The following is a 26,751-nucleotide window of genomic DNA, read 5'->3' as shown; positions in this document are numbered from 1 at the left end:
CCTCTGTTTTGTCACTGTATAGATCATCACTGCTGTTGTACTGCTGTTCCTTCAATGAGATCTTTATAATGTCAACTAGTTCACTGTTGCTGCTCTATTGCCGAGATTCTCCTTATCTTTTTCAGAATCATGAAAATCATAATTGTAATTGCGACAAAGATTTATTATAACTTCGTTCAGTGTGCTTGCGTTGAATATATTACACAGCTACACTGAGACTTGTGACTGAGATGTCATATGACTGCATTCAGTACAGGACTGCGTTTTGTATGCCAAGGATATATCTCACATGACTGTATTTGTATTCACAAGACTGTGTTTTGTATGTTATACAGCTACCTGAGACTATATTACGTGATCCTTCTTTGTCATAAGTGTGCCGAGAGTATGATACTTAGATTGTTGCCATCGAGACAGAGCATCCACCGAAACATAGCATCCACCGAGATGGTGATGACAGGAGTGCCGAGGAAGTGTTTGCTTGGATATCGTATAGGGATGCCGAGAGTCGGGAGTGTCCTTCTCTGTCACCGAAACAGAGTACCCTCTGAGGTCATATACCGAAATTCTGTCACTTGTTTTGTATTACCGGGATCATATATCAAGTATGTTACTGTTTAGTATCACCAAGATCATATCCCAAAGTTTCAGAGTGAACCAAGGTTCCATGTTTTCATTGATCATTCTTAGCTGCGTATACATATAGTTATTTGACCATGTATGCAAGCCGACATGAGCCAGTGTACTGTTACGTCCTTCTGTTGAGCCGACATGTCATCTATTATACTTTGAGGCCGACTTGACTGTCTTTGTCATTGTTTTCGCTGGCAGACTTCTTTGGAGAATGATGCTTGTCTTGGAGGACTGCTTGACACTAGGTTGACCCATGTGCATTACATACATGCTCAAGAAGAGCTCTTTAACATGATTTTGACTCTGACTTTCATAGATCTATGGAATGAGCAAGAAACTTGTTCATATAATTTACAAGGATGATATTTCTTTTTCTTGACAAGTATAAAGATCAAAATTACATTTTACAAATACAGAACCTAGTTACACTTTTCTTCAACAGATGCATCAACAAACATCATAAATATTGCCCCGCTTGGGACAATTAGCCAAGAAATTTAAATGGGTCATGGGTTTTGAAGCTTTCCTTCCATTCAGCTTTTAGAGTCCAGACATAACCACACACCTGGTGGTTTCTCATGATTGTTTTGGATTCTATTGCCAGGTATTGATATTTTCTTTTGGTGCAGTCTACTCACTAATCAACGTTTTTGCCTTTTTGGCCAGAATCAAGTGATAGAAGTTTTCACGATATTGGAATTTTTGTTGTTTATAATGTGTTTCTGAATGCATGAAAAGATTCAGCACCCTGAAAAACCCTGGGGGCACTCAGATTATGCAGATTACTGAATAAAATTACCATTCCAAGAAATCCCTGCCAGATTTCAGACAAAATCGACTGGAAGATATGCCCGGAAAAGTTGATTCGTTAGACTATTTTTACCTTTTGCCCCTTTGAAGGTTTGTCCCCCTCAATTCCTGTTAAGTAATGCCCATATATCCGAGGCCACAATAACATCCCACATTTCCTGGTAGAATGGATTGTTCTCGGAAAAGGTTAAAGAGTATGTCGCTCTATAAGACACACCTGTTCCAATGCTTTTCCTTATTTTCCTTCTTTTAAAAATTGAGTTGGGGCAAGTCTGTGCTCCGGTGTTCATCTTGGGAAGAAATAAAATTGTGCTTCTTGATCTTGTCTACTTTTCCTGTTGTCGATATGCCTGTAGTTCTTGCTACTCCAACTGAATTTCATTCTGCAACTTGTTGAATTTTTTTGTAGCTTTCGGACAAGGGTCATCCTCGTGGGTCCGGGATTCTTGCAAGAATGTTTTTTGAATGGTTCATATCTCCGGATAAAAGATTTTTATCAAATTTTCAATTCAACTTGTGAGAATTTGCCCCTTCAAAAGGTTCACCATATTTCCAAAATCAATCCAAAGCTTCTGGCATTTTAATTGATGATTAATGAAATCTGGTGTAAAAAATTATGAACATTTCAACACTAAAGAATGTTTGTAGAATAAATAACAAACTCTCCAAGTTAAAGTTCAAAACAACTAACAAGAGACAAACCTTGTATAAATCTCGAAAAACAACTTAAAATGAAGAGAGCCAATGATAGCTGATTCCCAATCCATGGAAGATTATTTGATGGCAATGAAAGTCCAAGTTCTCTCCTTTGAAACTCGCAGGAGGACTCTCCTCACTCCAATTCGTAGAAACAATAGATAAAATGGACAAGTTTTGAGGGATTTTTTCCTTAAATTGTTTTTCTGCTCTCATACATTTCTGAACTTTTCCACAGTAGGCAATTTTTTCCTAAAAACTCGAGAGTTAGTGTTTTTGAGAATCTCAACGAACTGGTGAGCTTTTTTCAGTGAGAACTTGGCATGCGGGAAAAAACTTGCGATTTCCCTTAGTTTGCCAAGAAAACTGCGCATTATGCAGCTATATCTACCACCCATTTTAGCTTTCCTGATGGCCAAACACCAATGAATTTACAAATCAGTCTCTTTGACTTTGGTACATTTTATCTGAACAGTATAGATTACCAATGTTCCACCAAGTCTCCGGGACGGGGAGACGCGGGTGCGGGGAGACGCACAAAGGGGACGTGTGGGAGAACCCTGAAATTTTAGGGAAATTTAGGGGAGACGAGGAGACGTCGAGGTATATATAATATAACTTTTAAATATATATATTATAAATTTATATATATGTATATAATTTTAAAAATTTCATGTTCATATTCATTGTTCAATAATGCTAATTCATCAAGATTCAATACCATAAGATTCAATAATAAAATTCAATATGAAATTCAAATATTCAAATACAATGTACATTGATCCATATCAATTATTATTCATCAATCATCATTCTATAATTTACATTGAAAACCAAAATAATAATTGAAACTAACATATATTCCAAACAGTTGTTTCTATATGATTAAATCAAAAAGTTATAAATAAATTAACTTCTAATATATCTGACCAACCTGTGCTATTTCGCTTTGGTTTTCACTAAAAGAATGACGATAGATGAACCACATACCTGTAATCTTACAATGCTCTTAATTTGTTCACGGTCTAGAGGTTGGAAAACAATATACTCATCAATGCAATTCATGAACTCAGGGCAGAATGTCGTTTGAGCCACTTCCATAACCCTGTTCTTCATTCTCTCATACAGTTCCTCTTTTGAGCCAGGTTCATCATCAAGCCTACTTAGAATGTACTGAGAACCAATGTTTGAAGTCATAATAATGACAGTGTTGGTGAAGCTTACAGTTCGACCCTGAGAATCAGTGACCCTTCCGTCATCTAAAATCTAAAGTAGAATATTGAAGGCATCTGTATGTGCCTTCTCAATTTCTTCAAACGGAATAACTGCATAAGGCCTTCTACGTATAGACTCAGTAAACTGCCCCCCTTCTTCATAACCCACATACCCTGGTGGTGCTCCAATCAGCCTTGAAACTGCATGCTTCTCCATGTATTCAATCATGTCAATCCTCACTAGAGCTTCATCAGTATTAAATAAATAGGGTGCAAGAGCCATAGCTAATTCTATTTTGCCAACACCTTTTGGGCAACGACTCCTAAGTGCTAACAGCAAGTCGCTGCGTGGAGAAGAGTGAGGATGCGCTGAAGCTCTCGTGGGCGCAGCGAGAGCATATGGAAGAAAAAAATGCGTTGAGGTAAGAGCATAATGAATGGCGGCAGAATGAAAACTTGAAAAGTGGAGTTAACCCTAACTTGTTCATGTAATTTTTTATTTGTAATTGTTAATTTAGTTTATTTTTATTTTTTGTTTTTTTAATAAATTAATTTTCATTTTTAATTTTTTTTTTTGGTTTATAAAGGGTAATTAGACAAAAATGAAGGGGGGACGCCCAAAAGAACCCCATTTTTGGGGGGACACCCAGAAGTACCCCTTTCGAGTCTCCCACATTGGGGAAACGCACCCCCTTGCGTCTCCCCGAGTCTCCCCAAAAGGGGGACGTGGGGAAACGCACCCCCGAGAGTCTCCCCGTCCCGGGTGTGTGGGGTGCGAGGGGTGCGCGCACCCCACCCTGGGGGACGCGTCCCCGTGGAACACTGTAGATTACTATTAAATGTTTGGACTTTGCTTTGATTTTTCTGAATGATATTCATCAACATGTCTACAAGAGATTTCTTGGTTCTCCTTATAGAAGGCAAAGACTTTTTCGCCTGTAAGCACAACCTGTTTTCTAAATCCCAGACACTGTTTTTGGATGCTCTGCATACAAAATTGGGTTTGGGGAGGTGAGGATCCACCCCCCTTAATGTTTCCAAAATTCATGTAAAATCTAGCCTCAGCATGCCTTCAAAAGTGCTCTTGAGATGTCGTTTGCTACATGAATATTGATTTCTTAAGGTGACTCCTGCAATTTTAACATTAGTGGTTTATTTGAAGATTTTGATGGTGTTTTAAATTTTAATGCCATTTTGATAAAATTTTGTATTACATTATTCATAGAGGTCCGAGGGGGGCAGGTTGGATATGCATTTAAATCTCTTAGTTTATAGGGCTAGTGTGTTTTCTCTATTTTGCTGTATGCTATTCCTTTTTCTTCTGTTTTGGTTCCCACTTGAAAATGCACAAAGTTCTGTAGTGAAGTGTGAAAGCATACATTTTTTTAAGAAACTATGATACGATTTGTTCTGAGACCCCATCATTTGGCAGGCTGTGGGATTTGAGGACAGAGAAGATTGCTCGTGTTCTGGAGACAAAATCACCAGTCACAAGTGCTGAAGTGAGTCAAGATGGACGGTACATTACAACTGCTGATGGCAATAGTGTAAAATTCTGGGATGCTAACCAGTAAGTACCTCAATGAGTTGAACTATGCTCTTGAATGCTTAATCCAAACCATTGTTAATTTTCAATTATGTCTCTTTGGTTTTTATTAACTATATCTGGTAGATTTTTCAATAATACAGACGTCTCGTGTCATATTGAGGCATGTTGCTTCTGGGTTTGGTCTCAAGGTTATACTAAGCAGTGTATTTTTAATATGTGGTCAGCTTTGGAATGGTGAAAAGCTACACAATGCCATGCATGGTGGAGTCTGCTTCATTAGAACCGACTATGGGCAACATGTTTGTGGCTGGTGGAGAGGATATGTGGGTTCGTCTTTTTGATTTTCATACCGGAGAAGAAATTGGTAAGACATTTACCCACAGGTTATGTGCATTCTAGTGGAGTTTGATGTCTCGGCTAAATCTGAAGTTCTTTCTATAACTTGAAAAATTCTTGATTGTTATTAGGTAATCACTGATGTTTTATCATGCAGCTTGTAACAAGGGACATCATGGCCCGGTTCATTGTGTGCGTTTTGCTCCTGGTGGTGAATCATATTCATCTGGATCTGAAGATGGAACAATCAGAATATGGCAGACGTTGAATATGAATTCTGAAGAGAATGAAAGTTATGGTGTAAATGGATTGAGTGGCAAGGTCAGAGTGGGTGTTGATGATGTGGTACAGAAGGTTGAAGGATTCCAAATTACATCAGATGGCCACTTGAATGACAAACCAGAGAAGCCCAATCCATAATAATGTAGTAGCGTATATCCATTGCTAGGAAGCCATTGATCTGTTTGTTGAAGTTTGCTTGTCTGAGGTGTACAATTTTTTGTTGCTGATCAAGTGGAAAATCAAACTGCACACAGGATCCTGCTTACTGTACATAGTAGATTATGAGGTCATATCACGTGGTTGTTTTACATCTGCAGGTGGTGCTCCTTTTTTTCAAGCTCCTGGAGATTGGTATGGTTGAAGGATGGCAGTAAGGGTCCAGTATAGTTTAGTTTACCTTAATGATTCAGTTCTTTATGTTATCACTGTCTTGACTTTTGGATTAGATGTTTAACTAGGAAGGTAGTAAGGTAACTAAAATGAATGTTGTAAAAAAAAGAAAGAAAATGAAAAGACTTAAGTTTGGCCCAGATTCGGTTTATCATAAAATCTGGCTGCATATAAGGTGTCAGTTCAAACACAAGCAGCTCAGAATAAATAAATGTTATTTATATAGTTTTTGTTAGACGAGCATCTTTTGTTTACTGCTATGGATCAATCTATTTCATTTACATCCTTCCTTTTAAAACAATGATTTCTACAGGTAACATAAAGAGTGACAATACCCCATGCTGAAAATACGAGTATGCAACTGAGAGTTAATGTATCAGTTAAGTAGGATTCAAATTATCATGATGTGATTTGTGCCTGTTTTAGCAGGTTTTCATTTTGTATTCTGCTTATCCCTCTACTATTTAGAATATATCTTGCTTTGGATAATTTGGTTGATGAGATTACCTGCGTTTGATTTTTAGTCTGGCTATTCTTTTGGCTTTTAGTTTTATTGGCACGCTATTTTGTAGACTTGTTTGAATAACTTATTATGACTTATCAGAGCTTGGGTGCAAAGCTTGAATGTTTCTGTTTGGCCACACTTTCCCCTTGTCTTGATATGTATGATTTTTTTTTTCTTCAGACTGCATCGTCTATCCATTGATAGACTTGCGTCCTGTGTTGCACGGGTACCCGCACCCGGGGGTGGGGTTCTCGAACCCGTCCCGGGTTCCTGCACCCAAGTACCGGATTCGGGTACGGGTTCTTCCCAGACGAACCCAGAAGAACCAGGTTCTTCCATGAAGAACCGGGTTCTTCAAAAAAAAAATTGGGTTCTTTTCCTTTAACGGGTTCTTGGGGTTCTTCGGGTTGGGTTCTTTGGGTTCTTCATAAAAAAACTATATTAAAAATATAATTAATAATATATAGTTGGATTGAGGTTGAGAACAAAGTGCATACATTTGTTGTAGGAGATAGATCACACCCACAGACAGAGGAGATCTATGCAGAATTGCAGTGACTGACATGGTTGATGAAGGAAGCAGGGGATGTACCTGATGTGCACTTTATGCTGCATGATAAGAAACAGGAGCAGGTGGTAGTGATCATCACATGATGTGCAATAGGAGTGGTGGGAATCTGCATTGTTTTACAAGAGGAAGAAGCTTATATTTTGTTTGTGCTTTTCAGCAAGTTGTAAAGACCACTGAAGTCTCATCAAAAGCGCAAGAAGTGCATGTCGTAATTGCCACTATTCTGCCAAGTTCATAAATGAGGTCACCATGCAGGAAACCGTCCTAAGTGATTTAATCCACTTCATTATTTCCTCGACTCTGTTTTTTTGGGATTTATATTGAGGCTTAAGTAAAATAAGTTAGCTGGAAGTGCTATATTATTCTGTTGGTGTCTTTACAAAGGGAGTGGAGGTTTGAGGACTGTTTACTCTTTTCATGTATCATGCCAAAGGCTTTATCTCCCTAGGGCATTTCTCAAGGACAAGAGCCCATACAAGAAGTTTGGAGTAGCATGGGTATTTTCAAAATTTTTAGGTTGAAGTTACATCAAGATATTCAAGTGAACAAAAGATGTGAGTGGACTGTCGACCTCCTTGGATATATGATTGCAGAGAGCTTGTCTGGGCAGAATAGGGATCGGGCTTCAGTTAGAGACCTTTTTTTTTCCTTGGAGCTTCAGGTAATGACTTATAAATAGCAGTAAAGGCATTTTCAGAGACACTCTTGTTCTATTTTTGCTCATGATGAGAAGTGTTGAAATTCAAATCTCACATAAATACATATAAGATGTAGATGTATGCACCCAAATCGATGCATACACATAGACAGACATTAATGAACACAGAGAGAACAGACATTAATGGACATAGAGAGATGCACACAAGAATTATAGTTTATAGCTGTAATGTATTATTCCATATGTTGGCTTGACAAAAGATGCTTGCCAGCAAGCTGTATAATTGATTTTGTACTGATTTCATGTGTTTCATTTTTGGATGAAAATATGGTGCAGCTCTAAATTGAATAAGTTAATAACTTAATTGCATCAAGCAACAGATGTTATGCTTGTCTGTATAAAACAATAGTTAATATCTTCACTCTTTTTTATGGTAGCTAATACTGGGGACTTGTGTTTGAGGGTCAAACAGGGAACATAACAATTGATAAGCATAGGAAGAGAAATTGGAAGCATGGAAAAGGATGGACATTATAGCAGTGTGATAAGACAAACAATGATGCCTGCAAGGTTAATATGGAAATATAGAGTTAGGGAACAAGTTTGACCTGCAAAACTGTATTTGATAGGGGAGTTGTCTATAATGCGACTTTTTGGAGATTCCGGTGACGGAATCCGGCGGAAGAAATTGAGGTTAAATCTTGATTTGTTGCAGTTAAAATGGTTTTTTAACTGCATATTTGGATTCAACACCCTCGAAAACCCTTGGGACGCTTTCATTGTGCAGAAACTAGCTATCAAACTTGCAATTCCAATAAATTCCTGTCGGATTTCGACCGAAAAAACCCGCCAGAAAAGCTTTCAAAAAGTCGCGTTATAGACTATTTCTTTGATAGGATGCTTGCGTGGTATGCGGTTTTGTGGAACTCAATGACAGCAGGATATGCTGACCACAATTGTTGCATGGATGCTTTCCAATTTGTGGCAGAATGCTTTGGTTTGGCATAAATCCAAACCAGGTGATATTCACTATTATTCTGAAGGCATGTGCCAGACTGCCATAAGATGAAAATGGTAAGCAGGTCCATTTATGCATTATCAGAATGGATTTGGAAAAAACATACAAATTCAAATTTCATATATATTATTAATTATATTTTTTCAACTTTAATATATATATATATATATATATATGAAATATTAATCAATAATATGCATGTTTAAGTGATTATCATTAAAATTTTCTTGTTTAAAATTTAAAGTTGAAAAAATATACAAATTCAAATTTCATATATATTATTAATTATAAATTTATAATTTATAATTTATAAAATATAATTATTAAAATTTAATATTATTATGTTACCCGACGAACCCACGCACCCTATTTCCAAAAATGCCGTCCCCGTCGCCGTCCCCGCACCCACGTTTCCTAGCAACCTAGCTTGCGTCTCATTTGAAAGTTCTAACTTCCGATGCTCTCAGATCTGGAAGGAGATCCTTTAGCACCCACGTTTCCTAGCAACCTAGCTTGCGTCTCATTTGAAAGTTCTAACTTCCGATGCTCTCAGATCTGGAAGGAGATCCTTTAGAGGGTGTTATGGTAGATTTTTTTTTGATGAGTCTTAGGTGTCATATGGGTATGTGTCAATTTCCACCATTTCTGTGTTGCTGTCTCATGTTTACCTAATTTTTTGAACTATCCTTTCAAGTAGCGGAGTATTCTCCAGTATTTCCTGTGCTGGTTGATCAACTGGAACTCAGGCAGCTATCCATTTTGGCATGGGAGATCCGCTTGACTCTATTCATGATTTTTCTCAGTAATTGCTGGTTCTTGAATATTTTCTCATTAAACATCATTCTGTCTTCTATGTGGCCTTGAAGTGAATATTTAGCAATGTGATTTGGCAATCAAGTGCCCAATCCATTTTGTGACTTCTGTGAAAGTCCCTAAGCTATAGGATTCTCACGTACAGGACCAAACTCTCTAAATCCGGCTTCTAACATCATTTAAAGCGTCATGAGTCTGCTATTACCCTCGCGATAATTTACTATAATAGTTGTGCAAAACCTTGCATACGTCGTTCTCTGACTCACAAGTGTCATCTCATGTACCCTCTTTTCAATTGAGTTATTCTAGCATAGCTAGTTGCTCCTTTGCATTGCTACTAGCTCATTGTAACTATTTTGTAATCAGGGGTGTTCTAACATTTTCTATCATTCCCTATATCTGGTGTACTTATTGGAATGCAATTTTTCTGTAACGTCTGGTCTTGCTTTAACAAACCTCGTCTGAAAGCATGCTTTAATGTTCGAAAACAGCTGCTTAGGTTTTGCCATGCACTATATTTCGCTGGATTTTTTTATGCTTGATCTAGTTAATATATCAAATAAATTTAGATATCCTTTATGTGCAGAAAGAAATCAACTATTTGGTGGCTAAAATTTGAAGTAATTATTTGAAAATGATAGACGTATACCCTATTTTTGGAACACAAACAAGGATAGCTGCATGAGCATGTCTGGTGCATGCCTTTGGAGAAATTCGCCCCACTTACGAGCAACTCCGCCTTCTACCTTCTCCTTGAATTGCCTTTGTGCCCTAAGAAATTTGGCTTTGGCAAATCAGCCTCTCCAACAATTTGACCCCCTTGCTTCAGCAGTTTGGCCTCCTAGAAATGCTGTCTAATCCACATGCACTCTTCTTTCTCTTTGTTGCAGTGTAGTTGAGCCTCTCGTTTTAGAGAAAATCACTTTCTCCCTCTCTTCGTTAAGCTTATTTTAGAGAAAATCACTATCTTCCCCTCTTCGTTAAGCTTATTTTATAATTTTCAGCAAGCCCAAATTCCTAACCCTAATCTCCGTTTTAAAGGATCTAGGATATTAGTGATTGAGATCATCCTAATTCACTTAAATATTTTCGTTATTTAAGTCAGCAATAATTAATTGATTGTAATTATTGTACATTTTTTTAAGTTAGACTCAGGAAATAAGATTTAAATCACTTACTCCATAAACAAGCACCTAAAGAGGTATCTTCTTCTGTACACCAAGACACCGAGCTTATGCATAAAGCCTTCCGAAGTTAACACAAGCTTCAACAATTAAAAACAAACCAATAATAAATGAGTGCATAGCTTCTTTTGAAGCTAGTAACATTAAAACACATTAGAAATTTCAGAGTCAGCAATAATTAATTGATTGTAATTATTGTACATTTTTTTAAGTTAGACTCAGGAAATAAGATTTAAATCACTTACTCCATAAACAAGCACCTAAAGAGGTATCTTCTTCTGTACACTAAGACACCGAGCTTATGCATAAAGCCTTCCGAAGTTAACACAAGCTTCAACAATTAAAAACAAACCAATAATAAATGAGTGCATAGCTTCTTTTGAAGCTAGTAACATTAAAACACATTAGAAATTTCAGAGTGGACACATGTAAGACTAATGTAAACATATTAGGAATTTCAAGAGTGGACACATACAAGACTAATGTAAACATATTAGAAATTTCGGAGTGGACACATACAAGACTAATGCGTGGGTGGAAGAGTTTCCTTGAATTAGAAACTATCACAAAATCATCTATCACAAAATCATGAGAAAGTAGTGAGATGAAGGGTATCAGTACAAACCCTTGAAATATAGGGGTACACCCCAGTACAAACCCTTGAAATATAGGGGTATACCCCCCTTTGAACATAAAGGAATCTCATATGTTTTTTCCAATCCTAATGTGTTTATTTGATTAAGAATAATAATTGGACGACTTAAAAAGACGTTTTGCATCTTTTCTTTGTTGAAAATATTTGTTTTTTGCTTGGCTATAATTGGTCACATGGTTATGGAAATATTAGTTTTTATTGTAAAGATAGGTTGAACAATTAGTTGAATATAATTTCATTGTAAATATAAAATTGAAATGATTTTATGTCAAACAATGAGATAAGTGGTAGTTTTTAGAAACTTTAGATTTAATATGGCTTAACCAATGAAAACTTCTAATCCAAGCATCTTAATGGGGAGTTGAACATAGGTTACGTATTTTCCTATTTTAAATTTCATCAAGTATATGATAATTTTTTGAAGGGTGAAATATGTAATAATATATGCATGAAGTTTGCATTGTAATTTTATTCTAAGTTTGCATAGGGATGATAAAGATGGCGCTTTGCATCTTTTCTTTGTTTGAAAGATATTTTTCTTGCTCGACTATAATTGGTCACATGGTTATGGAAATATTAGCTTTTATTGTAAAGATGGGTAGATCAATTAACTGAATATAATTTCGTTGTAAATATAAAATTGAAATGATTTTAGGTCAAACAAATGATTTTAGGTAGATTTAATATGACTTAACCAATGAAAATTTCTAATCCAAGCATCTTATTAGGGAGTTAAACATAGGTTATGTTTTTTGCTATTTTAAATATCATTAAGTATATGCTAATTTTTTGAAGAGTGAAATATATAATAATATATGCATGAACTTTGAGTTGTAATTTTATTCCAAGTCTCCATAGCTATGATAAAGGTTGCATAGGGTGGCATAGTTATGACAACGACAAAATTATGTCTCCATGGAGGAGTAAAATTGCTCTAATCAAGAGCATCTAGACATGCTTGATAATTGATATAGCGAGCAGTTTTAACTTTTATTTATTTTTTGTATACATTGTGAATTTTTTATTGATAAAATTTGCAAGATTATTTAACGATTTAATGATTTTTTTTTTGAAATAGCTGTGAACTTTTGAGAGAGTCAAGACATTTAACACCAAATATTCTTCCCTTTCTTGCTATTTGCTAAAACTTTTTGTCATAAGATCATAGAATCCATGTAGTAGTGCAAAGTTTGTTAAACACAGAAAATGTGCCTTGATATTTATTTTGTTCATCATAAAAATACATTTTGAATATACACTATGATGGGTACCAAAGCAAATTTGATAATTAAATCTCATTAACACATCTCTATGCAATTTGCAATGATAAATAATTTTTTTGAGTATTCATGTCATCATTTTGGATGCAATGGGAAAGTAATAACATTTTGACAAGCCTACAATTATATAAGATTTGAACTTGGTGTGTTTGAGAATGATATAGAGATTAACATGATTTGTTTGATCTAATATAAAATTATGCTTTCTGAGTTCAAAATTTCTATTTATAGTGACTTTAAAACATTCATTGTAACAGTTGATTATTGGTATAGATCATTTTTGATGGAGATATTATTGAAATGATCTATACCATTACATTGATATTGTTAAATACATCAATGTTCTCTTTTTTAAAAGAAACATGTGCATTGTGCTTGAGTGTGTGAGTTGAAAAGGAAGGAATTGGCAATTGGTTGGGATTATTTGGTTGAGGGCATGTTTAGGTATAGTTGACTATCATTATAACCTCTAGACTAGTGCCAATGACTTGCAAATCAATGCATAGTAGGAAACTTATCACTTAAGTGGACCTCCCACCCTAGGGAGTGTGTAACCTTTTGGCTTTATTACAATTAGCCAAAGCCCCATCGAGATTTTAAACCCAAATAAAGAGTACAAGACCTACCTCCCAACCATCTTATCAAACCACTTCAACTTAATAAATAATATAAAATCAATATTTGTAGAAAAATATCACAAAAATATTATGATAAAAAAGTCCAAAAACACAACCAAAGACGTTAGAGAGTTAGACAAATAATAAGATCCAAAATGCATGGATTAATATTATTCAAATTTTTATATTTATGTAGTTTAATATAAAAGATTCCACATGCTTATTCAAAAAACATTAGACATCCTTTCCATATTGTAATGATGCATACATCATCCCTTCACACAATTTGACGTTGTTATTAAGTATGTCTAAATTCTTATTATGCTTGATTATTTTTGTAATAATAATAATAATTAAAATATTTTATTCTCTATTTTTAAACTTGTAGTATCTTAGGAGAAAACACATGTTTTTAACCATTAGATCTAATCAATTTTCTGGATCAAGAGATTTTGTAAAATTGATATGGATTCATTATCCTTTTGTTTTTAAGTTGGTTAGATAATTATATTAGATCACACCAAAAAGAAAATAACGTAGATATCTTCCATGTGCACTAGTTTTCTATTAGGGAAACCAAATTAGTCACATCTCAAAATTGTTTGTCTGAAAAAGTTTGAATTTAAAATAAAAACCTATGAGACACTGTTTACTTGATCTACTAGGTCCTAAATTGCCTACTATAGATTCATCTTTATCTTTTTATTTTTTTTTTATTTTCCAAACTTGCAAAACATAGAAAAAATAAAATATCAAATATGCAATTATTTAGTAGGGTAATCCACCTAAATTGTAACATGTGGATTAGTGTCTTCCTCTAAATATGGGAACTCGAGTGTACTAGTTTATTGGTCATCTGTGTTACTTTGATGTCCAATTTGTCGACTTGCTTCTATGTTTCATCTAGACAAAGAAGAATTACCGTTCGACTAAAACCTTTTACATAATTGCTTTTAGTTGCTAGTAAATATCCACAATTTTCATATACTTGGCATTCCGAGTCCTTGCGGTGCTTGTATCTAGAATCCAATTTACCACCTACTTGGGGATATATTCATTTGTGATGAATTCGTGTTCTATTTTGTCTTCTCTTTGTGCATTTTCAATTTCATTTTGCACTGTTGGAGGGATATTGTTGTGATAAACTGTTACAGAGTTCTATGATGTGCTTTTGGATCTAGAGAGAGGGCTCTAGAGCCCAAAATGAGGGAGATGTTCCATAACCTTACATTTAAAAATAATAAAATAATAGTTATATTAACAAATTAAAAAACAACAATAACAAAAAATTTAATGCAGATAAATAAAATATTTCAATTACATCAATTTTTTACAATGAGATAAAATAATTAAAAGTAAAAAGAAAAAAAGATGTAATTTCTTTACTACGTAATATGAGTGGAGGAATGACATGTAAAAATAATATTATTGATATTATATAATGTGTAATTCTTTTGACTTATAATATTTAAAACAAAAACGTATTAATAACAAAAAAATATTTGAGTGTTAACTATAAATAAAATATTTTAATATTCATATTAAATAACATAATTTTATATTAACTTTATAGAGTGAAAATAATAATAATAATTTTTTATTTTTTTATTTTTCATTGTTAGAGAAATATGTAATCTATTTCATTTTTATATGGAGTGATATATAATATTTAAAAAAATAATAAGAGAAAGTTTAATATGACTTAATAAATCAAATAGTTCAATACTAATGTGTAATTCATTCAACATATAATATTTAAAACAAAAATGTATTAATAACAAAAATATATTTTAGTGTTAATTATAAATAAAATATTTTAATATTCATGTCAAATAACATAATTTTATATGAACTTTATAGAGAGAAAATAATATTAATAATAATAGTAATTCTAAATTTTTGATTTTTCATTTTTAAACATAATAATAAGAGAGTTTAATATGAGATATAAACCAAATAGTTCAATACAAACGCTGAGTAAAATATTTTAACATCAAATATAGAGAGACAAAGAAAGTTCTTATAGGTGCTTTTGAATTAAGTTATGAGAGATTTGTATTTCTTGTAATATTTAATATAGAGTTGGTATGCAACATTTCTCTCTCTCTATCTATCTATACACACACTATCCTATGAATATATGTTTCTTTATTTAGAAATACGATGGGACATGTATTAACATTTTAATGTGGAGACAGAGAATCATAAATAAATATTTCAATTTCAACTATGTATATATTGAATAAAACAAGTGATTTTTTTTAAACATTTCATAGTATATTGCTCAAAGTCAACATAGATCCATTTTATCTTTGGATCTACCCAAAGCCCATAGGAATCAAATTGTGTAAACCTTTCCTCAAGTTTGCACTCAGAAAGAGGTTTTCATATTGAGAAGAAGGTTTGCACTCAGAAAGAGATTTGCATATTGAGAATTTTGATCCCTCTTGTAGCTCAATAGATCTAGAGTGGATCTATACTAATTTAGTGATTTAAATAAGACAACAATTTACAATATAAAGGTTGTTAGTTTAGTCTTTGTTGATATGATTTCCTAAAATAATGTGTTGGTGGTCCATAAAACACTAAACTCTCACTCTTATCGAATGTATATAAATCTTTATAGATCTTAGATTATTAACTTATTCATTTCATCTTAAAAAACAAACTACTAAATAGAATCTCCATATAATTAATCTCTTTAATTTATAACAGTAAAATAATATATTTAAATAACATTTAATTTTAATCTCTTAAATTATACATGCCCCTCAATTATGATGATTAATGTCCGCTAAAACTGATGTGGTCTATCAAACTTTAAAAAAGTGAGATATTAATTGAGACTCTTTAATATTTTATTTCTGGGATAAAAAAGAAGGGAAAGAAACATTTCTAGATTACGGAAATCCAAGAGAAAGTGCTTTTCAATTTCAACCATCTTAGTATCGCAAAGGTGACATATTCTTTCATCCCAAAGTGTTTCTGGAATGGACCAACACTCGGTTTCACTTTGAAGCTCATGAGAATTAGTTCTTATCTTCAGTTCATCTTCTACTTAGCATTGGTCAAGACATAAAGATAATTCTAGTTAGCAAGAGTGAGATTAATCACCTCCTTATAATACCTTAACTTCTTTTTTCCCTCTAACTCCTTATCATCCCACAACTTATCCTTAATTTGGAAGTATTAGTATTTTTAATACGATCCTTCTCCAAGATGATCTCCTCCTTTATCCCCTAATGGTTGAGCCAAGGCTGGGCATCCTTGTGCCATCCCCGCTTGAGCCAGAGGTGGGGGTTTTGGCTAGATTTAGAAGCAATTTTGGGGAACCTCTTGGCTTCCATGTTGTAAAGCTTCTTCTTATACATTAGATACCTAAACATAGCCATGCTTTCAATAGGGGAAAGACTAGCTTCAATCAAGAGGATAGGATAGAGAATATTTCCTTTAATCTTGAGGTTGTAGGTTATAAATTGCTTTTGGATAAACTCAATATTCCTCCACGATTCTCTAGATATATTGCAACCCCAAACCTCACAACCATATAAAATAACAGTGGTGATAAGAGTCTCAAAGATGAACTTTCTTTTACTCCAAACCCAAAGGTCAATTGACTTACAACTATTTCAAGGCTCATAATAAGTTTTCCAACCTCCAATAATCCTTATCTCAATGCTATATTTTTTTTTTTTTTTTTAAATTCCAGCACGAAAAAAACTGAATAATTGTATTCATAGGAGGAAAACAAAATACATGTGCATTATCTCAGATATATTGTCGAAGAACTATGACTGACGGGGATTTGACACTTACTATACCAATGACTAAAAATATTGGACGGTATGCAATCTATATTGGGATTGTTACATTGGGTATGGAATCAATGGGACTTGCAAAATTATAAAAATTTGTTGAGCGCATACCTTAACAGAGAGTTAACCTCTTGTGAAATTAAGAAATACATACAAGAAATTGGCTATGTTGAGAAATATATTTCTAGTTGAACTAATGATGAAAGTTAATACCTAAATATTTGTATGAAGAAACCTTCTCCAAGTAATGGTTATCATACATAAAATTACCATGGTTAATCTTTTGGATTTAATTACCATGACTTTAGTCTTGCTTGTCAAGATCATCATGGCTTTTTGACTAGAATAATAATATCCGCATAAAAAAGGAAGAGTAATGATTATACTAAAGCCATTTGATTCCACATCTCCATAAACTTTACTTTTAGACATATTATCTTTTAAATAGAAAATACAAATAAGGTTATTTTTTTTTAATACAAATACAAAAAATAAAATCAACATATATATATATATATATAATTTAAATTATCATTATTTTTAATAAAATTATAAAAATAAAAAAAATAAAATTTATATTTAAATAAAAATTATAAAATAAAATATATTTGCCATATTGTGATGGAGATGAATCCCATCTACTGAAATATATATTCTAATATTGCCATATTTTACTAAACATAAAAGTATTAAAATCATACCTTTCACTTTTATTTTTAATAAATAACTCCTATGTTTCACTTTACCCTTACACAGAATCTTCATGAAGATGGAAAGCTTCATATTCTTATGGCTGCTGTTTATATAATAATTGTTATAAAAAATAGAGTTATATATTTTATTCATTATCTTTTAATAAAACAATTATATTAAACCTTTTTCTTTAATGAAAATAACTTGTGTGTTTCACTTCATCTTTACAACCTATCTTGATGTAAATGGAAAACTACTTGCAACAACCGGAACGTTGTAGTGGACGGAGTTGCAAGAGCTCTCATCTTGCAAGTGGATATATGTTTAGTCGAAATGTACCATCTGCCCTAACATCTAATTTTCTTTGAACGACTTAGTAGGTGTGACTGGTTGCTGGCTGTAGACCCTGTTTCTTGGGTATCTGCATCTGTCCGCTCTCGCAGTGAGATCCCAGCCTTCAGAAAGGAAAAGCTGCTGAGCTTGCAGCTTTGAGATCCCAGCCTTCAGAAAGGAATAGATGCTGTGCTTGCAGCTTCTTCTCATTCTCATTCTTTCAGCAACAACTTCTCCTCCTGAAAATGAAGAACAACCCTCTTTTTGATTCCTCTGAAAATGCCCTTTTTCTTGCTGATGCTACAAGAATGCCTCTCCTACAGTTATCAAAAGAAAAGGATATGTGACATCTTGTATTTCTAATGCTCCAAATGTCACAGATCATCATGCATCATGATTCCAACCCTAATCGTGCTCCATCATCCGCCTTTCCCTTTCCCAAATCAATGTTTCTACAGTTGCTGCTCTTCTAAAGCTTCAACTAATGTTGCAGAGGATGATCAGTTTCAGGGGATGTCCTCTTCTTTTCCAGCGTTGGAATGGTGTCCGATCTTACTGATAACATATGTCTATCTCCATCTCCTTGGTCTTAGCAAGCACATATATCATATTTTGGAACTCATTCAGGTGAGGGGATGCTATTTTTGATATTTAGTCTGAGTTTTTTATTAGAGATTATATTATTATTAAATTGTTATATACAGCGGTTCAAAGTAAAGCCTGTTAATGAATTTTGTCTTTAATTCGTTTTAGAAGAGGGATCAAAACGTCACACCCAAAGGCGGCTCAACCTGCATCAACTTTCCTCAAATTGAAGGACTTTATCTCGAAGGCAATAAGGGTTTTGGTGTGTATTAAACCTCCTCCAGGATTTGGTTATTGTTATAATTTATTAATTTATTTTGAAATTTCAGTGCCATGTCTATGCCCTCTATCTGAATTGCTCGATCTAACTTCTTTTTTATTTATTTATATTTTTATGGTATTTAGAAAAAAATTATTTTGAAATTCCAGTGCCATGTCTATATCCTGTATCTGAATTGCCAGATCTGACTTATTTATTTATTTATTTATATTTTTATGGTATATAGGAAAAATTTATTGGGGGAGAAGCCAAGACAGTTGTTTCCAGTCTCTTACGGGGTACAACGAGTCTTTTTCCGGTCCCCAGTATCTTGGAAAGATTTGAAACTGCTTGTACCAATCGAGATGAGTGCCAGTCTCTCTTAGACGAAATGAACAGACTGGCCAACTTGTTAAGCAGTTCAACGAATGTCCTTCGTTGAGGGAAGGGATGACTATTATATTGAAGAAAGAAACGGAGTTAACAGCCTCAGTCATGTGTTACAGTCAGAGTGACTCCTCCAGATTTTCCAGGTGGGTACTGAACACTAATATTGCTTGTTAAAGGGTGTACTTGTTTATTGATATGCATATATAGTAGAGGTCTTTTCTGGTTGTCAGGTGCATACCACATGGAAGGCCTTTTTCCATGTCAAACAGAGACATGCATTTTGAGGGAATTTTGTTCATTGCAGGTTCTTTCCAATGTCAACAAAGAAGGAAGAACAAGTCACAGAACTTATTGATCTTTTGGAATCAGGAACTGGAAGATGCGTGCTATAGCAGTTATGTTGCATGGTTTCGGAGGGATGGGTAAAACTACCATTGCATATGACAATCATCTTGCATGGTTTCGGTGGAATGGGAAAGACTACCATTGCATATGACAGTTATATTGCATGGTTTCGGAGGAATGGGGAAAACCGTAGCATATAACAGTTATATTGCATGGTTTTGGAGGAATGGGGAAGACCACCATTGCATATGATGGTTATTTTGCTTGGGCTTGGTGGAATGGGTAAGACCACCATTGTAGAGGTGGTCTTTTCACTAGGAGAGATTGAAGAATGTAAACATGACGAGGTTATACATTTTAATATAATAGAGTTGCAAAAATTGATCTTATAAGATTTGATGCGGGCTTAAATGATTTCATGGAGCTAAAACGGCAGAGATTGATATTAAAAGGAAGTACCAGCCTTTAATTTGTACCGGGTAAAGTTTTTCTTCGAAATGAGCTTGGACAACTTTTGCCCAAGGGCATGAATACAGCAAAGAAGGTGAGGCTGCTTATTATGCATACCAGCTGGACAACTTTTGCCCAAGGACATGAGTAAAGCAAAGAAGGTGAGGCTGCTTCTCACTGCATGTCAGTTGGACAACTTTTGCCTAGGGACATGAGTAAAGCAAAGAAGGTGAGGCTGTTTATTATGCATGTTGGTTGGACAACTTTTGCCCGGGGACACGAGTACAGCAAAGAAGGTGAGGCTGCTTCTCACTGCATGTCAGTTGGACAACTTTTGCCCGTGGACTTGTGTACAGCAAAGAAGGTGAGGTTGCTTCTCACTGCATGTCAGTTGGACAACTTTTGCCTAGGGACATGAGTAAAGCAAAGAAGGTAAGGCTGCTTCTTGCCACATGTTAGAAAACTGCGAGTAGATCACGCCCGAATGAAAAGCTTCCAAGAATTTACTTAATGCTTCAGCAACGAGTCTGTTAAAGAAGGAATTGTTTGATGACAGGCCATAAATGAGATTTACATGTGCATGTCAAATTGAGGAGTTCCTATATCGCAAGGAGTTGAGATACTTGAATTACTGTTGAACCCAAACACTGATGTATGAGTCTCTTAGGTTAGGGTTTTCAGAAGTCGTCCTCGAATTTATACTGGGTTCTCCCACTTTTGTATAATACTATGAATTGGTTTTTTCAGAAGTTGTCCTCGAATCTATACTGGGCTTCTCCCACTTTTGTATAATACTATGTATTGGTATATTATATTATGTTGGTTGTGATTAGGAGATCATAGTTGAATGGCTCGATGTATTTACTATTTATATCAATTACCTATTTTTGTTGGTCTATTTAAGTGAGCTTCTTTTCTGTGTTTTGCTCTGGGTAATTATCTTTATGGATTTGTTACAACAATCTATTTGACTTTCTGTGCAATTGGTTTGGGTCATTGGGTCATTTTATTGTGATATATCAAACTCAGTTCAGTTTATGCATGGTATTTCTGGGTTACGTTTGAGCATTATTCTGTTAGTGTAATTTACATTAATTGTTATAATATTTCGAGTAGAAGCTTACCAGTTCTAATCAATTAGATATCACCAGTTCTAATCAGTTAGATATTAGTTTTACCAATTTCTTCCCATTATTGTAGTTGCAAATGATTGCTATAAATTTGGGATGAGTCGAACTTCAAACATTTTAGCATGGTTTAAATGTTTTATATATTTTAGGTAAAACATTTATATTATTTTTCAGATTTTTTTGTACATTCAAAAGTGCATTTCAAGTGATGAAAAATAATGATCAAATTCTAGTGAAAAAGACAAAAATGTAAAACAGTCACCGACTTGCACTTGGTCTACTAATCATTAATTGAACATAGTATCATACCCAGGTTCCAAAGTACTGCAATTTGCAACAATGTTTTAGGTCCTAGAATCTGATACCTTCGGCTTGAAGCATTATTGTAACATCAATGGGGTTAAACTCCCTCTAGCATTGCATTTCCTCGGCTTGAAGTATTCCCGATAAAATTCCTCTGGAACCTGATTTTTTCATCTTAAGCCTTTGTGGAACAAAGATTCGCGTAATCTGCTCTAGATTTTGAGGTATTGTAAGACATGGGAATAAGTGATTAAATTCCCCTAAAGTCTGATTTCGTCTTCTGGCAACTATCTTTCAACAAAGGTAACTTCATATAAATTCCTCATCTCCTAACTATCTCCCAAGAATCTTTGCATAAAGGCATGCCTTAATTTCTTGACAATTTCATTTCTTTGTCTTGAAGTATTATTGCCATTAAAAAAATGGCCAGAGTGCGGCAAATCTACACAGGTTGGTAAATAAATTCGACTATGTAGTGCTTCAACCACTGGAAACTTTGGATAAGAATGTTTCTATTGGTAAGTAACTTGTATTGAATTTGTGCTTGAGGGCACAGATACAAAGCCAACCATCCTTAATTTCTTGACAATTTCATTTCTTTGTCTTGAAGTATTATTGCCATTAAAAAAAGGGCAAGAGTGCGGCAAATCTACACAGGCTAGTAAATAAATTCGACCATGTAGTGCTTCAACCACTGGAAGATTTGGATAAGAATGTTGCTAAGGTTGGTAAATAAATTCGACTATGTAGTGCTTCAACCACTGGAAGCTTTGGATAAGAATGTTGCTATTGGTAAGTAACTTGTATTGAATTTGTGCTTGAGGGCACAGATACAAAGCCAACCATGGGGCAAACTGATATTAGGAAATGTGATTGAGGGCACAGAAACAAAGCCAGCAATGGGGTAAACTGAACTTAGAAAGTGAGAACTGTAGGACGGTATAAAATCTGTTATTGCATCGTTGAATGCGTTATTTATAAAATCTGTCATTCATAGTTACAATCTCTAACCTTCTGTGCATTATTTATGTAATCTCTCAATTCTCACAACTCTTATCCATTATTTGTATAATATCACAATCGGAGGCACAATCTGTCACCAACTCCAACCTAAACCTGTACACTTCTTTTCTTTTTCTTTAATTAAGAAGAACGAAGAACCAAGACGAGGATATCGCAGAAAATGGCCATTTCCGATGAGGAGATGCAACCCTACAACCCACCAGAGAGCGAAGGATGAATCGCACGATATAATGGAGAAAGGATTAGCCATCCTTCGTTGTCGATTCTAGGAATATTCAAAACTTGGATGAAAAAGGAGATAGGTCATATTTTGGATGGACATCAAATACACAGGATATTAAATTCACTTCTATTTATTTGATTTCAAAATATTCCTAAAATCCACAGCACTACTACTTTGGATAATAAGAAATCATTAGAAAAAAGCAAAATGAGCATTATAATAGTGTGAAGCAGCAACAGCCGGACACGTCTTCTATTAGGGACGGTTCTGATTACTAAATACTTGATCGAAGATCTTGATCCCCTTTTAGAAAAAACAGAGGCTCAGGAAATTTTCCAAAAAAGAACTCTCCAAAGCCTGTAATTTTACTTTAAATCGTTCCAAAATTGAACATGATGTTAAATGCATTGAAACTAAGAATCTCGTATCATTACATTAAACTAAGTCACAAAAGCAATATTTGTGAGGATGAGATATGACAAAAGTATTCTGCTACTGAAGTGTCTTTTATAATTCCTACAATTGAGTCAAACACCTGCTTCCAAGAACCTTAAAAAAGAGAAATTATTCGGTTTTGGAGCCAAAAAGTAGGAAGAAAATTTGGGCAGCCAGATTTCATGATCTTCGATTCATTTCTACGCCAATCTTGGAGTCTGTCGACCTCTTCGTTCTGCTCCATGTAGAGATGAGTGAATGAGGTGATCGAAATCACTTACGGATCTTTTGATTTTTTGAAAAATCATTAGAAAAGAGTAATTTTGCAGAGAGGAGATAGGAGATAGAAGAGTCTTCATAGATATGAAGTTTTGAGATTCCTTTTTCTATTGTGAGATGAAATGAAAGGTTAGCTTCACAGACTTCATTTCACTAAAGTTGTTGGTAATATGTTAAAATTGGCCACTGGGGCCAAACTCCATGTGGGTCATCTTATTAATGGAAGCTGGTATTTTTCTTGGATCCCTCTAATCGAGAAGTGTAAGATTGATCTAAAGATCATCCGATTCCGATAAGTATTCATGGAGATATGAATTTATTTGTGTTATGGGACAATTCGTCAAAGTTGACCAGCAATCAAATAAACCCCACTTGTGCTTAACATTTTAGTATAAATAGAGGTGGCCTTCAAGTCATTTTAACACACTTGGGATCTATTCCTTTCTATTTGTCTTTGGGTTTTAGTAGGAGGAGAGATCCTAAGGGATAACACTGCCCTAATCTAGAGGGCAAAAGCCGGAACTGCGGGGAACAACCGGAATTGCTAGGAACTGTCGCTGCGGGGAACTGCTGGGAACAACCAGAATTGCCGAGAACTGTTAGAACTGTCGGGAATGCTGACACAGAGGGCAGAAGCCGGAATCGCCGGAAACTGTCAAAACTGCGGGGAAAGCTGACGCAGAGGGCAGAAGCCGGAACTGCTAGGAATCGCCAGAACTGCTGTAATTGTTGGGAAAGCTGACACAGAGCGCAGAAGCCGGAATTGCAGGGAATAGCCGGAACTGCTGGAACAGCCGGAACAACCGGGAAAGCTAACGCAGAGGGCAGAATTCGGAACAACTAGAGTTGCCGGGAATTGTCGGAACAGTCAGAAAAGCTGATGCAGAGGGTAGAAGTTGGAACAACCGGCACTGCCGGGAACTGCTGGAACAGCCGGGAACGCTGACGCAGAGGGCAAAAGCCGGAACTGCCGGGAACTGTCAGAACAACTGGGAAAGTTGAAGCAGAGGGTAGAAGATGGAACTATCGAAAACAGTTGGAACTGCTGGAATTGTCGGGAACTGCCGGGAACAACTGGAATTGTTGGAATTGCCGGAACAACCTGGAAAACTGATGCAAAGGGCAGAAGCCAGAACTGCTGGGAACGCTGACGCGGAGGGCAGAAGCCGGAACTACTGGGAACTGTCGGAATAGCTGGGAACACTGACGCAGAGGGCAGAAGCCAGAATTGCTGGGAACTATCGGGAACAATGGGAACTGCCGGAATAGCTGGAGCATCTGTCTCCGAAGGAGAGTAGCATGCAAGGGACAACTAACTAACATTGAGACAGTTGTATGATACTTAGCAGCGAATACACCAAGCATGCAATGTTACAGCTAGCATGCAAGGGACAACTAGCATGCTAAGGACAACAAGCATGCTAGGGAAAACAAGCAAGCAAGGGACAACAAGCAAGCAAGGTGCAACCAGCACATAGGTCAGTATGGCAACATGGTGCAACAATGGTACATAATGCAGTGCAGTGATGGGTACAATCATGATTAATGAAACATGATGAGATGCAGCATTGTGATGATGGGTGCAGCATGGTGCAGCGCGGTGAGGTGCAACATGATGACGAGATGCAACACGATGATAGATGAATGAGTCACCTTGGAGAATTAGTTGAAGCAGCATGTCTTCAACTTATCTCATGTATCATCGTCTTAGAGATGATCTATGCTCTTATCTAGATAAGTCAAAGTGTTGACTTCTATTGTAAATGTACTATCTCTCTCTCTCTCTGCTGAACTATTGAAGAACATATAAGAAGAATTGATCAAGGGTTTCCCCACATTGGAGTTTGTCTCTGGTTAGCGCCACATCTTGTGTCCTCTTGTCTTGGCTTGTTTTCTGTGATTTATGTTTATGTTTTATCTGCAGTTTACTTTAATGCTGATGTGATTGCTAATCTGGAAAAGATATTGAGCTAACTGTGAAAATTGAAATAAATTGCTCTAAGCATAGAACATACCTAAAATTAACATGGTATCGGAGCTGAGGTGAAGACAAATCCCAAGCAAGAGTGAAAGAGCAATCACCGAAGAGAGTTGGGAAAGGACAAAAGGATCAATGGATTCCTCGGTGAGGGTGAAGTCGAAGTAGAGAATATTATCAGAATGGCACAACGGGAGTTTCTGATGGCCTACCTAAAGATCACTTCATTAGGAAGTCCAGATCTAAGGGTGGAAGGAAAGGCAGATGCCTTGGTTATAATAAGTTTGGCCATTATGTGAAGGAGTGTCCGATTGGCAGGGACACATCACTTGATGATGATAACAATCATTCCAGGGACATCTTCAATGATCATAGGAATGGCAGTGTAGGTCATCAAGGTAATGGCTGACTCTTCGAGAAAGCAAGGAACCCGAGGTATGAATAATCAAATGCTGTTTCTGATAAGATAAAGAAGTGCTATCTTGTATTGGCCCTCTCCTTCAGATTCCTGGAGAATCTGGCTTATTGACTGTAGTGCTTCAAGGCATTCCATCGAATAGAAGGGTGCTCTTTCTAATTTGGTAGCGATAGAAACAATTGTGGGATTATACTAGCCGATGCCACCTATTCCAAAAAGGGTGTAGGATGTTACTCCTCAATTGAATGAGGGTAACTCGATTCATTTACAAAATCTTTTTTATGTACTTGATCGCAAGAAGAACCTGGTGTCCATTTCGGCAATGGAAGTCAAAGGTTTCAGGGTGGCATTCATCGATGGAAAGATGACAACATGGATACCTGAATTCAAAACGAGCATGAAGGTACATGTCTGACATGTACCGAAGGAAAATCTTACAAGGGGACCATTCCCCTCATGTAGCAGGTCCACAAGAGTTTGAGATTCATGCTCGGGAATCTCATGTATACAGGTCGAAGAAAGCCCTTTATGACCTGAAACAATACACCACGGGAATAGTATGAGAGGATTGATAGTTGTCTGATGATGCTGAGATTCACTAGGAGTGAAACCGATCCAAACGATTGCTCGAAGGATGTGGATGATAGACCTATCATATCGACGCCTTTTGAGAACGACCTATTTCTGACAAGTGCAGACCCTCTCACTTGCAGAAGTAAGAGGGAGTTGGATTTCGGATGTGGAATGGTAAACTGCAAGCCAGTGACTATCTTGAGGATCTTAACTTTCAGAAGTTATACGGTGGTGATGACGGACTAGATTTGAGAAATGCCTTTGAGTTTCATAAACTCATCTGTATTGATGTTCTTAGTGAACTTCCG

At 35.5% G+C, this 26,751-nt stretch overlaps 2 protein-coding genes across 3 annotated transcripts in view; both read left to right on the top strand.

Moving 5' to 3' along the window:
* The window catches only part of LOC149208745 (uncharacterized), a 129,075-nt gene extending 122,930 nt beyond the window's left edge, over nt 1–6,145 (top strand). Inside the window, exons 5-7 of the mRNA XM_089396163.1 lie at nt 4,786–4,923; nt 5,127–5,266; nt 5,396–6,145. Coding sequence (XP_089252289.1) covers nt 4,786–4,923; nt 5,127–5,266; nt 5,396–5,658 — 541 coding nt within the window. The 3' untranslated portion in view covers nt 5,659–6,145. The remainder of the gene's footprint in view (nt 1–4,785; nt 4,924–5,126; nt 5,267–5,395) is intronic.
* An 11,813-nt stretch (nt 6,146–17,958) lies between these two features.
* On the top strand, nt 17,959–20,979 carry LOC149208744 (uncharacterized). Of its 2 annotated transcripts, XR_016252792.1 has the most exons (4): nt 17,963–18,679; nt 18,806–18,899; nt 19,144–19,429; nt 19,591–20,979. XR_016252792.1 is itself a non-coding variant. In XM_089396162.1 (3 exons), the coding sequence occupies exons 1-3, from the start codon at nt 18,618–18,620 to the stop codon at nt 19,336–19,338; spliced, it is 351 nt and encodes a 116-aa protein (XP_089252288.1). In that variant the 5' UTR covers nt 17,959–18,617; the 3' UTR covers nt 19,339–20,979. The 2 variants fall into 2 exon arrangements, 1 of the variants encoding a protein (XP_089252288.1); XM_089396162.1 differs by having other exon boundaries at nt 17,959–18,679; nt 19,144–20,979.
* Nucleotides 20,980–26,751: the final 5,772 nt, after the last annotated feature.

The sequence above is a fragment of the Pinus tabuliformis genome, chromosome 1_2 (assembly GCF_031772625.1).
Source record: "Pinus tabuliformis cultivar Carrire ecotype Pingquan chromosome 1_2, CPIR1, whole genome shotgun sequence".
Classification (NCBI taxonomy): Eukaryota; Viridiplantae; Streptophyta; class Pinopsida; order Pinales; family Pinaceae; genus Pinus; species Pinus tabuliformis.
Note: the sequence above shows the minus strand (reverse complement) of the source record. Positions and strands in the feature narration are given on the sequence as shown.

What these genes read in the sequence shown, in the direction of transcription:
- LOC149208744 (XM_089396162.1), top strand. Translation starts at nt 18,618, where the DNA reads ATGTCTATCTCCATCTCCTTGGTCTTAGCAAGCACATATATCATATTT. An exon ending in ATATTTTGGAACTCATTCAG is followed by an intron (nt 18,680 to 18,805) that starts GTGAGGGGATGC and finishes AATTCGTTTTAG; the next exon opens with AAGAGGGATCAAAACGTCAC. An exon ending in CGAAGGCAATAAGGGTTTTG is followed by an intron (nt 18,900 to 19,143) that starts GTGTGTATTAAA and finishes TATGGTATATAG; the next exon opens with GAAAAATTTATTGGGGGAGA.